The sequence below is a fragment of the Parus major genome, chromosome 1A (assembly GCF_001522545.3).
Source record: "Parus major isolate Abel chromosome 1A, Parus_major1.1, whole genome shotgun sequence".
Taxonomy (NCBI): domain Eukaryota; kingdom Metazoa; phylum Chordata; class Aves; order Passeriformes; family Paridae; genus Parus; species Parus major.
This window is the reverse complement of record NC_031773.1, coordinates 9,358,237-9,373,460: the sequence shown is the minus strand read 5'-3', so window position 1 is coordinate 9,373,460 and position 15,224 is coordinate 9,358,237. Positions and strand designations below refer to the sequence as shown.

At 35.1% G+C, this 15,224-nt stretch overlaps 1 protein-coding gene across 2 annotated transcripts in view; it reads right to left on the bottom strand.

Annotated features, from left to right (window-relative positions):
* Window positions 1–1,092: 1,092 nt before the first annotated feature.
* HGF (hepatocyte growth factor) overlaps window positions 1,093–15,224 on the bottom strand; it is a 57,378-nt gene continuing 43,246 nt past the window's right edge. For both annotated transcript variants that reach the window (XM_015629534.3, XM_015629535.3), the window contains exons 12-18: window positions 14,184–14,222; window positions 13,615–13,711; window positions 10,820–10,894; window positions 10,081–10,227; window positions 9,300–9,406; window positions 7,287–7,432; window positions 1,093–5,178 (exon numbers count right to left, since the gene is read on the bottom strand). In XM_015629534.3, coding sequence (XP_015485020.1) covers window positions 5,008–5,178; window positions 7,287–7,432; window positions 9,300–9,406; window positions 10,081–10,227; window positions 10,820–10,894; window positions 13,615–13,711; window positions 14,184–14,222 — 782 coding nt within the window. In that variant the 3' untranslated portion in view covers window positions 1,093–5,007. The remainder of the gene's footprint in view (window positions 5,179–7,286; window positions 7,433–9,299; window positions 9,407–10,080; window positions 10,228–10,819; window positions 10,895–13,614; window positions 13,712–14,183; window positions 14,223–15,224) is intronic.

Sequence of the window (15,224 nt, the reverse complement as noted above, 5' to 3'; positions counted from 1 at the left end):
TTAGAGATCTTTGTGGTGCAAATTTCTGTACAAGCAGTTAATTCTCATGACTCCCAGAAGACACACAGGTCACCTGAACATACTGAAAACTGAATGTAAAACTATAGCAAAGTATTGTTTTGACATATGGAGTGTTTATAGATTTTTAGAACTTTGGAAGCACTCCTGCATGGTTGAAGTTATTGTAAGCTTCACACTGATTTCAGGAATTCCTGATAAAATCCATTGATTTTACAGATTGATTAGAAAACCATATTTTTGGGAAACAAAAAAAAAAAAAGATGATGTTTGCCATTGAAAACCTCAGAACAAGACTTCAGACAGTCTGCGTATGATATTATTTGAAAAATTATTCACTGTGGATATAGCTGGAGCAAATATATATTTAAATCATAAAAATCACAGTGTAACCAGAAATCCTTACAACTTTGACATTTCAGCTGGATAATGACAAAGAAGAATGAACTTACTGTCCCTTATTTGAACTCACCAGAATGCTCTGATATTGCAGGAGTCTGACAATACTTGGCACTGATCTGGTGGGCTTAGTAAGGGTGTTGCTTTATTTCCTTTTCTAGTAGCTGCTGGCTGGTTGTGGTATTAATGGCAGGAGCAGCACCAAGGTTTCTTTCAAGTTATTGCTCTCCTTTGTATCATCTTCTGTACATCAGCAGTATTAAGTGATAGACAGGGGAGCCCTTTCCAGAAGTGTAAAGTGCATTTATACAAATAAGTAAAATTCAAAGCCTCTCGTACTGAAATTGTAAGGAACTAAGAACTCCTGGAAAATATTTATGTTTAGCTTGAGAAAATCCTTTCCACTGCAAATACACTGTCACTGTAATATGCTTAGACCATTCTCAGTGCAGGAATCATTCCAGAAAGGTCTTGGGAAGACTCAACAAGATCACCATGTATTCAACTCTTTCTTTCATTTTGTTTTTAATTCTGCAATTGGACACAAGAGGATCTTTAAAGCACCAGTCCTCCTTACTTTGCACATTAATTCCCTCACTGGAATTGAAACTGAGAGACTTGCAGTGGGGTTCTGACCTTGTTCTTTCAATAAGAAATGTAATGCTAATTAAGTTGTTGTTTTTTATAAAATACTTTATTAAGAATAATAAGAGTAAACAAGGTTACAAAAATACCAACTTTATTAACTAATGAAGATGTTAATTACAGAAAATTTGTATTACAAGTTATAACCACAGTGTTCCCTTTTCATTAGGCATTCAGCAAGTTGTACTTAATGGGAGCATTATTTTTCCCACTTAAATAAGAAAAAAATACTTTTATCATACACTAAACTCCACAGGCAGCTCCCTGAAGTTAGATCCCATGCAAGAAAACACCATACATAAATGCCCAAGGATATGTTTAAAAAGGAACACTGGAAACTTTTAAGGTGAAAAGCCATGTCAGTTCCTGCCAGCAGCCCCAACATTCAAAAACAGTAATATACCAGTGCACATGAGGGAGGAAGAAAATAATTGATAAGGACACAAGGCTAAATAACCAATCCAATAGGCTTCATACAGTCTCCATGGGGGTCAGATGGTTTACAACTAGCTTTGCACAAGGATGATGACAAAGCTTCAGCTCCTGCTGAGGCTGCCTTGGAGCTGAGAATCTGTGTACAAGGATCCATGTGGAAAAGCACTGAACAATTCTTAGGCCCTGCTCTTTTGACAATCATGTTCACTGAATTCAAGGGACATTTTGCCTGAGTAGATTTTGACCCCCAGAAATACATTTGGACCCTCGTCTGAAAAGCTCTGACTCAAGTGAGTAGCTCTGTCAAGTACATTGGCATTACCTGCAGGAAGGGATTGCAGAATGCCTCAGAGGATTTTAATCTTAAACTAGAGAAGGAGATTTCAGCAGTAGCAGCAAAATATGGACCAGTACATTCCCAATCAGAGCTACGTTTTTCTCTGAGGGTCATGAGATTTATGAGAGAAAAAGAGATAGGGGAAAAACTTTTTTAATGGAAAAATGTTTTCTTTAATAAGAGGAAGAAGTGATAGACAGTTCCAATGCCCAAAGAAAATAATGATTAAGTTAGACTAACTTCAGTTGCACAAGATCAGCTTTTAGGATTTAGTTCCAGAATTTTATATCCAGATATTTCACCTTTAGGACATAAAGGATTAGTTACAACAAGGAGAATAAGAATGAAATTCAGTGGAGTTTAAGAGTACTCTTAGATAAAAATTTAGGTTCTGCAGCTCTTATTCTAATCTGATTAAAATCACATTTATGAAGTAAAGTTCAAATCCCAGTTATTTAGAGGCTTTTCAGCAATTTAGATGGGCACTAGATCAGGTTCCCCTGTTATAACAGAGATAAAAATACTAGAACAATGAAAAAATATCTATAGAGTGTCCTTTCTTAAGAGAGTCCTGTCGTTATAACAGTTGCCTGGTACGGTACCATTGGTACCAACAAGAAATATTCACAGGAATAAATGAAGTACAGATTCATTACCACATATCATTATTCTTCTCTTCCCTTGCTCCTCAGGATCTCAGGTGCCCTCCATTCTGAGATAGGGAGAGCAAAAGTACCTGGTAAGCAAGTGCATACGAACTTGTTAAGTTCTGGAGCATCTACTCTGCACAATTTATTTTACTGAGGCACTGCCCAGAACAAACAGGTAAAAATCCTTACACATTGTATAACAAAACCAAATATTTTTATCATATATGTGTGTGTGTGTGTGTGTGTGTGTGTGTGTGTGTGTGATATATATATATATATATATATATATAAATCACAGTCTTCTGCACAGCAGAAGCTTATAACTAAAATATTTTAGGATTCTATTTTTTTAGATAGACATAACAAAATGCCTGCAAATATAATACAGTGAGCACATAACAATTTTTAGAATACAAAGAGTGAACATGGAATTGTATATTTTATCCACGTTCTACTTGTGGCTGAGAACAAAACTCACTTGGAGTTTCTTAAAAGTTTTTTTAAAAAATGTAATCCTTTCAATAAGATATGGTCAGTATATGATACTTAGTATGAATACACTCTTCACCTACATGACAATAATTAAGTGTAAATACAACAGGCTAATTCCTGCCCTCTTTAAGCCTGGTAAGTAAGGGAGGCCAAAGGGAGCATAAAGCCTTCAGAGGTGGCCAGAATAGATTGAGACAGACTGTCTGTGTAGCATCCACAACCTTGAATCTGCTGTACAGAGAAGTCACATCTTGTCCAAAGAGACTATTTACATCAGGAGGAATTTCAGAAGCTGAAAGACTTCTTCCTATGTGCCAGTAGAATCTGCTGCATGTGTGACACAAATCTCAGCAAGACAAACCATTTAAGCAAGGGCTGAAACTCATCCCAGCTCACCAGATGTAAGCATGCTTGAGTCCCATTGAAGTCAAAGTGCACTGCTGAAGAAAATTTGGTGAGTCAAGACGAGGCCTATCTCCCAAGACACCTCCCCTGAAGTGGTTGCTTTGTGACAGGGCAGAATTCAACTCTGCATCTTCTGCATCAAGTGTCCTTTTATATGTCTACATCATGGTGTCAGCCTCATGACTGTGCAGTTAGATATGATACACAGACCAAACACTACTGCAAACATTTACAATTTACACAGTCACAAGTGAAGCAACAGTGCTGTTACTTATGCAATTACATGTACAGTAGTAAAAATAACAATTGGATATATGTTGTATCAATTTTCCAGAAATTAAAGGGTAATCAGTGCCACCTATAACAATATATTTGTACAATATTTCCAGATATAAAACTAAATACCTACAGATGAACAAGAACTTTTCTGTGATTTTTTTTGTTCCCTTTCCCTATGAGCATAAAGGAAAAAGATTGTCCTATATATAGGCAGGAAACAAGCAACTAAACTATCAGTGATGTTGTCCATATTAAATACAAGATCATATCAATCTCTGCAATTGTTTTATTATCCTGAAAGGAATTATACAAAGGACAGAATTTTGTCCAAATCTAGTTAAGGTTTTATTAAATTTCTCAAGTCTCTGAAAAAACTATTAATGTATAACTTACTTTTTCCAGTCTTAAATCTCTCAGCCAGGTGCTAGATTCAACTGTTCTTTTTCTTGATATAAATTCAGAATTTCATGAAATAACCAGAACCAAATGAATTTTTAATACTTCTCTGTTTAGAAAAAATTGGGCATATTTGATTTAAATTTCTTTTAATGCCTAAAGTATTCCAACAGCTAATCAGGATTACTTTTTGAAATTGCATGATATGCTGTCTTTTGCATTGCAAATCCACAGTTATTTCTGGGTCAGACTTTGAAGAAATTATCAATAGCTTGCTAACCAAAATGGGGTTTGAGATATCTGTTAGATATATACAGTGAAGGAACCAAGTGCAGAACTGAAGTCTGTAAGCGCTGTGTAAAACAACATGGTAGTGACTTCTGTGAGAATTCTGCTTACAGCAGGCTTGTCAAAGCCCATCAATAATGAAAAGATTACTTACCAAAGATATTATTTTTTAACAAAATACTGAAATCTTGGACCTCTCAGAAGGGGAAAAGAGAAATATGATCGTAAATGCTGTCCTTGACAGATGCATATATCTCTCAGTAGGGCTTTTGTTATATATGAAGAGAAATATATGGCTCATAGAAAGAATAAGCTGTGTTAAGTAGAACTATAATTTGTTTCTCCTTCTAAAATAATCTGAAGAGCAGCTTTAAGGAGGTCATTTGTTCTATTTCTACAAAACCATTTATCGTCCAGTAATGTCTTAGCAAAATTGTTTATCCATTCAAGTTTCTTCAGGAGATATGTCACCATACTTGCATATACTGTAAGTCACTCCAACATTATAAAACAACACTGATAGACAAAAACACCAAAAACACCCATAAATATTAAAAGAAGCTCAACAAACTTGACTATCAAGTACTTAAAAAATTGTTGATCTTTACATTGTACATTAATTACATGCTGTCCAAAATCTTTCAGTGGGAGTTGTTGACTTTTTCAGGGTTTTCTGTAGGTCATCATAATCTTGTGTATCCACCGGGAGTAATAAGAGACACGAACAAAGATTCCAGGACGATTTCGAATGGCACATCCTCGGCCAGGAACAATGACACCAATTACTATCTTCAACCTGTTTTGTTCACAGACCAAAGGACCACCATAATCTCGCTAGGAAAAAATAAACAGCATGAGTGTCACTTCTCAAAATGCTTCAAGACACGGTTCTCACCTCTCTACTACTGAATGGTTTCTTTTGGGCTGGCAGGATGCACCAGGCAATAGTGTTCCTGCCACAGGACATAAACCAACTTCCAGTCTCTTTTCTTTCATAACCAGAACTTATGAGAAACAATGTCAGAGTTAGTCTCTGACTTTTTTGTTCCTTTCTGTGCAAATTAAGCTCTATAATCCGTCTTTAGATGTCATTCTAGTGACTTCAGACTACCAGATTTAATTCACCTCTTTCAGCTACCTGCAAGCCTAATAATTTTTTTCTGTGAATATAAACCAGATGAACAGAATTTGAGTTGACAGATAAACATCTTTGTTATGATGACAGGCTTTGCATCAAACACTGCTGACAAAGTCAGGTTAGTATCTTCCTTTCAGTCAATCTCTTGCAAGGCCCTAGGATGACAATCTGTATGTACTAAAAGGCGGGGGGAGGGGATAATAACCATAATAAAAGGTAATATTTTTAAGCATTATTTTAAGACATAATTTTTTAAACTTATATTTTTTGTTATTCTGAATGAATGAGACAGCTATGAGACACCTATTCTATGAAAATTTGGAGTATGACACACCAAGATCAGAGTTAGATACAATCACATAGATCTGGGACTTGAACACAGATGCTGCATTTTCTACCCAGGCTAAAGGTAGACTGGACTGAGGAAATCTGCTGCAAAACTAGACAGCAAATGTTTATATCAGATAGTGAGCCATTGTTTCAAAAAATGAAAGCTGACAATTAGCATTTCATTCTCCCTGGATCACCAGAGAAACAACAATGCTTGACCTTTATTTGGTTTGGGATTTTTTCTGACTGACAGCAGACTAGTTCCCACATGATCAATGAACTATGTCAATGCCATCAGAGTGGCTCATACAACACTTTCAGGAGTGGAGTTTTACCTGCCAATCTGATTTTGTTCCTCTGCCTGTTCTCTGCTGAGGAAAGTAGCTTCAAAGGAGAACTTAGGGAGCAGGAAACTGCTCAGTGATTAAGACTGATTGCTAATATTAATTCATTCCATTTCTTCTTGCAGGGGAAAACAAAGCGCAGGATCCCCAGCAGACTTCCATGCAGATGTTTCATTTATAAGCCTTGACAAGTCTAAGACCTCATTTACAATTAAATATTTTATTTTGAAGAAAATACTTTGCAATAAGAAATGATCCCATGGAATATTAATAACAAAAGGAAGAGGCCCCAGCTTTATGAAGATGACCTCTGTTCCTCCTAGTTTGGTACTAGCCTTGGGTAGAGAAAATTTTACTACATGGTTAACATTGGTGTTAGGAAATCAACAGTTATATTCCAGATAATAAATACTTAATAATATTCCTGTCTTCCCTCTTTCTAGATATCCGCAGTCAGATTTTCCAAAAATAAAATTAAAAAAAATAAAAATTGTATTTTCCTGTAATAAATTATTTACAGCTCTTCTCCTCAAATGTCTTTTCTCCATCATCAAAACCAATGCTAATCAAATCAACTGTACCAAACTACACGACCACTGAAATAGTTCTTCTGTCCAATATGGTGCTCAGACTCAGGAGACCAAAAATGCTCCAGCCTTCTGACTTGTAAAAACCTCAGTACATTTTTGGATCTTTCCTTTATAATTTTATCAGCTCTGTTGAGTACTGACTGTTATGCATTTTGCATGCAATGCCTCATCTAAATAAGGAAGTAAACTTGCTCCAGCCTTTGATTTCTACTCAATCAAAATACACAGGTATTGACACCAGAGAGTCCACTTTTGTCCTTAGTATACAGAACACAAGTTTGTCTCAGTCTAGTGAAGTGTTTTACTATATGAGTATATTTAGTATATGATTCCTGTAAATCTTTCAATGGTGTGATATCGCAGTGAAATCAATTTCTGCACTCTGACATAAAATAAAACACTAATCATTTTGTAACACTAATCATTTTCCAGTGCAAAATATTAGTGCAATGAGAATAATTATATAGAACCTCCAGTAATTAATTTTTTGGGGAAAGAAACAGCCAGGGTCCAAAATATATTAGGAAACGCAATATTTACCTCACAAGGCCCAGCACCTATGGTTTCAGCCACAGCACAGATTTCAGACTCATTCACAGTAATCTTCCCTTTGAGATATTGGTTGCATTTCTCATTTCCCAAAATAAACAGGTTTGCTACTTGGAGGAGGCCATCATAGTTAACTACTACAATTGAAAAGAAAATTTAAAAAAAATAAATTATTGTATTTTAGGGGAAAAAGTGTTTCAAGATACAGTCTAGATAAACTTATTAATGTAATTTCAGTTATTGTACTTTCTCTCCGAAACTCATATTTTTTGTCTATCACTGCTGCTATCATGGTTTAGTATTTTTGATTTCTTGTATTTTTTGCTAATGGGATCTTCCAGATGTTTGGTTTTCATGTCTGTTCATTTCTCTGAAAATATCTGGATAAGTTTTTGGTACTAGGATAAAGAACAGGTTAACTGGGCTTCCTCTACAGCACGCCACCAGCTTGCCCAGTCACCAAAGAAATCAGAAAAAGAGCCTGAAATTGTTATCACTCCCATCAGTGGAGGGAGGATTAAACATGAGTTAATGTGTAACAGTGCCAGCCATGGCCTAGGGAAGGACGTGTGACTTGAAAAACACTAGCAGAGTGGAGTTTTTCTCATTCTGTGCTGGCTCAGCTACCCTGAATGACTTTGTGCCTGCAAGGGCAGAGCCACAGCCTTGTGCAATCTCCATTCACCAGTGTGAAGGTCAGGAAGCAGGAGCCCTGTGGAGCTTACTCTTGTTCTACATGTCGAAAGACAAGCCTCTACAAGCTGTAAAGATAAATAAAGGGTCTGGACCTGCCTATTCTCAGCACAGCCATCAAAAGAAAATGCCAAGCTTGCCCTTCACTGACTTATTATCCTGTTTTCTTGAAAAAAAATAAAAATGGATGTAACACTTCTTCCTTCCCTGGCCAGGATTCTGTGAGGATTATAATAAGTAGTGCAAAAAATATAGTACAAAGTCCTTGGATGACAGATGTTATGTATTTACTGTATTACATAACTCCAGAACATTGCAAATTCCTTATCAGTTCTCTTAAGCTAAGCTTTCCTGTGATGCTGTACTGTGCTCCAGCCTGATGTCCCTGTCCCCCAGACAGCCCATGCCCCAGAGGATGGCTAATATGGACATGCTGGGAACATCAAAGCAGTCATTTGGGAGAGGGCTGGTACAGATTAATTGCCACCCACAAAGAAATGGCAGAGCAGTGGCTACGAGGAAGACAGTCTCAGAATTCCAGCCCAGCTTCTGCTCTGCTTCCAGGACAGTGTGAGCATATTAGTGCTGCTTACTCAGGGTCTGTGGCAAAACAACATTTGAGCACAGTAAATATTGGAGTAATTATTGTCAACTGGCAGCTATTAACTTTTTATCAACACATAATTAGCCAGATATAGCATTTACTAGACTAAATAAATGTCTGTTCTCCCACATATTTGTATTTTCTTCACACAAAACTGTGTTTAATAAACATTAGAATGGTTGCAAAGTCAAGTACTCAAAAGTTAGGAAATGCCAGACTTAGGGTTGCCTGTGCATCCCTAGTTCACTGTTATTGTGCATGTTAATAAAGTCTTTGATTACATGTTTCTGTATTAGTTTTTCCACAGGGACCTGCTTTGGATTACAGAAAGAGACTGTTCAAGTAGATGAACAAAGATTTGTCAAAAAACCCTGCTAACATTCTGTAAATCAATTTTGCTATTTTATTTAACATGTAGATTGGTATTTTTCTCTAATTCACTCCTTGAAATGCTTGAATCATTATGCCTGTTCCTTAAACGACAACAACAACAAAAAAGAGAGACTAGTGGAAAATATTTAATATTAAATTAACTTGGATAAAAGGCTCAGAGATTGACAAAATTAGAAAAGAAAACAACAACTCTATTTTTGAACAAGAAGTGTTGGACAACCATGGCATCAGGCAATACCCGCAGCCTCACCTATAATGACAAGAGGAAGTAAGTTCTCAACGTATTCATTTAGTTTTTAAAAATAGTTTCTTACATCCAGTGTATCCCCATCCATAAACACTGCAGCTGGTCTTCTCTGGAATGGTACATCCAGAAATGGGCAGTCGGATTATTTCTACAAAATTTGTCAATATAGCAGGTCTGAAAAGAGGAAAAAAGTAATAGATATAATGGATTTTACTTAACTTTCTAAAATGTATTTTTAAAATTACATTAAGTTTATTATAGACCACCGCAATTAAAATCTGTGCCAATTCTTTTCCTTTCATTTTCTGTCTTTGAAGAATATGATGGATTCTTCTACCTATTTTTTGTACTACAGCTGCCAACTGTCAAAAAATTCTTGAAATGCTGTCACCACAGCATATTTAACTTGGGTTTTATTCTTAAAAGTAAGCAGTGATGGCATTTCATTTGGATATATAGGTTTGTTAATATGGAGAAATTTTGAGAGCTTGTATATACACAAGGATTTCAGCTACAATCTGGTGCTTATTCTATAAATTAAAACCATATACTAGTCCATGTGGGTACTTTGTGGGCTTTCTTTAAATTTCCCAACAAACCTAAACATGGTTAACAGGAAGAATAATGTCAGTATGATTTCACAGGAGTATCATCTGTTTTCTGAGTAATGTCGATGGACCTGTATTTCTGTGTATACCAAGTCAAAATTCCTTTCAGTTGGAAGTTTACCCCATGGAGACAGCATCTGTAGTACTGGAGATAGTAGAGCAATGAAATTCCAAATCCCATTTAGGAAGACTCTCACCCAGCAGATGAAATTCTCAAAATTCACAATCACCTCTACTAACCTGCTAAGTTTCAGCAAGACCAAATCTGACCCTGCGGGGCCATATACCAACTGGGAGATATTCCGGACCTGTCTACGCTTCTCCTCTCCCTTTCCCTTGATGTTATGGACTCCAAGCCAGGCTTTGTAGTCTTTCAAATCCTTGTACCTAAATGAGGCAAAGTTGGTTATGATTTTTTTGACTGTAATAAAATAACTAAAAAACTCTGCTTAATATGATTATGCTGGAAAATCTTAACTGACGCTCCTTAGCAGAAATGGCTTCATGCTGCCAACTGCTATTCCAAAATCAACATGCTTGGATGTAAGATTTTGGCCTGAAGCCATTACATAATTTTATCTTTAACTGTTACTAAAATCTATTTTTTTTTCATAATAGTATCCAAACATTTAAATCATTGGACAGTATGAACCTTTGAACTTTTTTAGATTTACCCAAGTTTTCTATTTTATTTTGTCCAGTTAAGCAGAAGCATGAGATTATTCTCATAAAGAGGCAATTGTCTAACCGCAACACTTGGAAAATCTATTTATGCTTCTATGTAAAATAGCCAGAGCTATTTAGATTTATAGCAATAATAACAGAAAATATCAAGGTCCCACAGGCCTTTTATATCAGAAAAGCAGTGTTAAAGCCAAACAGGAGGAAAAACTGCTGCATTCAAGTTGAAGAAGAGTTGTGCTGATAAATTCCTGAAAATAGATGTATTTTAATACTGCAAAGTTACAGACTACTGTACCGAGAAGGGAAACACTGCCTTGCTGTAAGAACCCACTCTTCTTTTATTAGAGTACCACCACAGATATGCTTATTCCTGGTGGGAAAAAGAAAAGAAAAAAGGTTAAAATAAAACCCAGAACCAGTAGTAGTTTCTACATAGTCAAAAAGTTTAGTGTTTTGCTCCCCACACATTTGCTGGTGAAAAGTGGCAGACTGAAAACATATGGAAACTTGTCTCTGTCCCTTTGCTCTACAGTTTCAACACTTACAGTAACATAACATTGCAGAGCTTTACTCCAATGTGCAAAAATCAGAAAGACAAGTTCAGTTACCTTGTTCATTTAGTGGTTTCAAAGCTGAATTTGAAATAAGACACCTAATTTACTTTTTTTTTTTTAATAAAAGGGTCAATTCTTTGTAAGAGGAACTGGACTGAAACTTTCAAGCAAGTCCCCAAACTGCCACCAGATGTAAACAACATTTGGTCATTACTCATGTAAGTATTATTCAAAGCATTGACCTCAAGGTGGAGAGTTCCTATTTGATTACAAGCCCTAGGAGATTTGTGTCCCCACATACTTCAGTTGGAAACAATCTGCAGTGTATGACATCCTACATGTGATTATAGAAAACCTGAAGCATAATATATCAAGTAAAATTAAAGCAATTAGGCATGACAGTTCTTAAAAAAAAAATACTGTGGAATGTAAATTAATTAGTTTCCTTCTCTGTGCCTCCAAAATCACATTTATTTTCTGTAGCTCTCTGGAAAGTGAGTCAGAATTGTCAGCAATTTGGGAAAAACTTAAAATCTCAAAATTTATAAATTCAAATCACACAAATGTTCAAAGCTTTGCAAAGAGCTACTGGATGGATAATAGATTATCTGTGGAGTTCACAGACAGCAAGATAACACAGAGCTTTGACTTTTATTATTTTTTAATCATATTTTGTTTGAGGAGAAAAATATCTGGTCCAAAAGACTGGAGTCTTCTACATGTAGGTTCTAGCTTGTTTTATTATAAAAATATCACAGGAATATAACTATGTTCTTCCATGTTATGTTTGCATAACTTATTATCTTATACTGAATTTCATTATCTGCATTTGAAGACTCAATAGTACACATAGAAAGGTAAATTCCTCATTTAAGTGTGGGGAAAAATTAGAGCTGGTTCCATGAAACAGATGAAATCCATTTAAATACATTTAAATACACTTGGTTACAGAATCTCAGTTGGAAATACAAGACAATTTCATTGATCAGTTTAAGATTTAGAGGTGAGTTTTGGTTACCAAATACTTAGTAGTTTCTAAGTTTCACTGGACCTTCACCATTCAGACAAAGCAGTTCCATTTTGGAGTGTACAGTTAAGCTTTCTTGCAGAAAGGTCAGAAGTTATTAAGATTTTTGTTTCTGACAATGTTCTATTTGCTTCCTTGGTAACAATGCAAAATAAAACCACATTTTTATGCCTACATGTAATACTTCAAGATACATTTTGCTGCTGGAGTATTCCAAGAATCGCCTATTCATAGGAGGATCTGCAATCATTTAGGTACTCATGTTTCATAGAATTTTATTGCATATCAGAAAATCCAGGTTCAACTATCCTAAAAATAGCTATTTAAATTATAGGCACAGAGATGTGATTCACCTTACCTGCCTAAAAGTTCATCAAGTATCGTGGCTTCTTTTAAAACAGTACAAAGATAAACTTTTCCAGGGAGTGATTTAGCCCACCTGTTTGGTTACTTATCTAGGAATTTAGTGATATTCCTCTAGAAAAGTCGCCCTAAAGCATCCAATGCACTCCCAAAAAGGTCGAGATCTGATGGAACTCAGAAAATGCAAAGGTTACCAGGGATGGGTAGAACCCCCCGCCCTGAACTTCTCTAGCAATGAAGAGATGTAGAGAATATATTTTTTTATCTTTACTCCCATTTTTCATTTAATACCTCTTTTACAACATAGTTTTAAAACAGATGATGAATCATAAGCTAATAGAATTGAAATTAGTCTGGTCCAGCCAACAAAAGACCTTATTTTGGTTTTTTTGGTTTGTTTGGGTTTTTTTTCATGATAGAATATCCAGGGCCAATGCATGAGATTCCTGTTATAAACTAATGACTCACACTTCCAGCTGATGAGTTATGAACCAGAGTAAAGAACATAGGAAACAACCATTCTGTGTTCTGGCCTTTATGCTGCAGTAAAGATCTGCCATAATGTAATATGTGTGTTATACACAAGTTGTGCATGTTAGGGTCTTGTTTCACAGAATGAAAAGCATTTCCTTATAGCTCCTACTTTTTTTTTTATTGCCAAATAAATATTAACTGCAATTAAAATAAATTTTAATCCCCTATGCAATGACATAGGGAAAAGCTTAATTTGGCACAGGTGTAAATCCTGAATCCTACATTCACAATTAAAGGCTCTGCCATCAAAGTGAAAATATGGATCTGAAATTCATTTTTTTCTAACAGTCTCTAAAACAAACAGTTTAATGCTGAATGTGAAGCCAATGTTATGAAAAGGCCTGCAGTAGCTAATAGAAATTATTATTTTTTTATTATTATTATGATTGCTGTGCAGGTTCATGTGTATAAGTTAGTGATAATGAACATATAAAGTATTTCACTAGCAGAGTGAATACTATGGCATCACCTGACATTAGAGGAATGTTATTCTCTGCTTTCACAGAACTTAACTTTAATGTAGAAATATTCTTATTATGGTCACTATTTTCTACAGTTCTAAAATGAATATTCTAGTAATTGTATTGTCCTTCTAATTAAAGTGATAGTTACCTGTATGTCAAACTAACCACCCATCCTTCGTTAGTTTGTGTTGGGATTCCATTTACAACTCTCAAATGTTTTGTTGAGGCACAAGGAATGGCAGTATCTGAAAGCAGGTCCAGAGATCATATTTTACTAAAAACAGTGGTAGGAAACCATCACAGTTGCATATAAGAACCACAGGAAGGTCAATATTTCTTATATATTAGCTTTCCTATGCTAATTGAATGTATTTCTAGGCCATCAAAACTACTTCAGTACAGCTGAGTAGATCTATTTAAATATCCATAGGGAATATAAAATACATAAATTTAAATAGTTTCTTGAGATTTACATACTTAAAAACCAAACATTGACACTCATTACCAATTCACACCACTGGCAAAACATGACAGTGAAAATAGACAAAGAGTATATAATAAAGCTATTCCCCATTTTTGTCTTATAAAATTAATTTTGCTCAGTCTATATGGTGGGGTTTTTTATAAGCTTAAATAATCTATTTTTGTTTCCCAATTGGAAAAAAATGTCTAGATTGAGAAGATAGTCATGCACTGTTCATACACAAACTTACTTACCATCGAAGCTGGTTGTAGTGGGAGTTGTATCACCTTCACCTAGACAGACACATAAAATAGCCATAATATAAAATTAAAATATATTTAAAAATTAATAAAACTCAACAGCAAGTGTCATATCATTAACTTTAATGGCTCCCAAATTTTTAAACTTCAATGATTTTTTCAATACACTGTAAAATCAGTGTTCAGTAAGGCTTAACAAAAGGGCAAAATTGTATTCCAATAGAATGAAATAAGAAATAAACATTTTGTAACAGGAATGTCAAACAAGCAAATGCTGAAAAATAAAGTTATCACTTTTATATAAGCTTTAGGGAACTTTAGAAGTCATGTGATTAATTCCAAAGAAGACTGAAAGTAATTCTCAACTCCTTAAAAAACTTTGAGAGACATTTTATGTTCCTGTCAGCAAAAACTTTTTCATATCAACACATTTTCCCGTAAATTTGGTTCAGCTCTTCCATCTAGTCCAATTCAAAAAATAGTTCCAACAAATTTGCTTAAACTTGTTTCTAAATGTTTACCTTCAGTGACACATACAGAGTGACCCAGCATTATGACCTAGAGGTACAGGGGAAACTGCTGAAAACTTGCACAAGGAAAATTCAAAGTCTCATCCAATTAGATTTCCATCATTAAGAAAATATGTGTGTGTATACACACACACACACATATATAGGTATATTCATATATATATTCATACAGTTATACCCACAGTTAAATTCTTATGTGCATTTATACACAACAGCATAAATATGTGTGTATATGTGTATGCATTTGTGTGCATACCTGCATGTGTTTCTATGTATGACTGTATGTATGTGCATATATATTTATATAATATTGTAATGCTGGTCCATATGAGTTACAATTGTAAAACTGGCATATTCCCTCTCTGGTGTTTATTGCAGAAATGTACTACACACCAATTCTGGATACCCTACACATGTTTGCTGAGAATACATCCTTAGGAATTCACAGATCCAAATAATGAACTCAGAATACGTGAATAAAAAGTATATTTCTTCTGCTGTTATT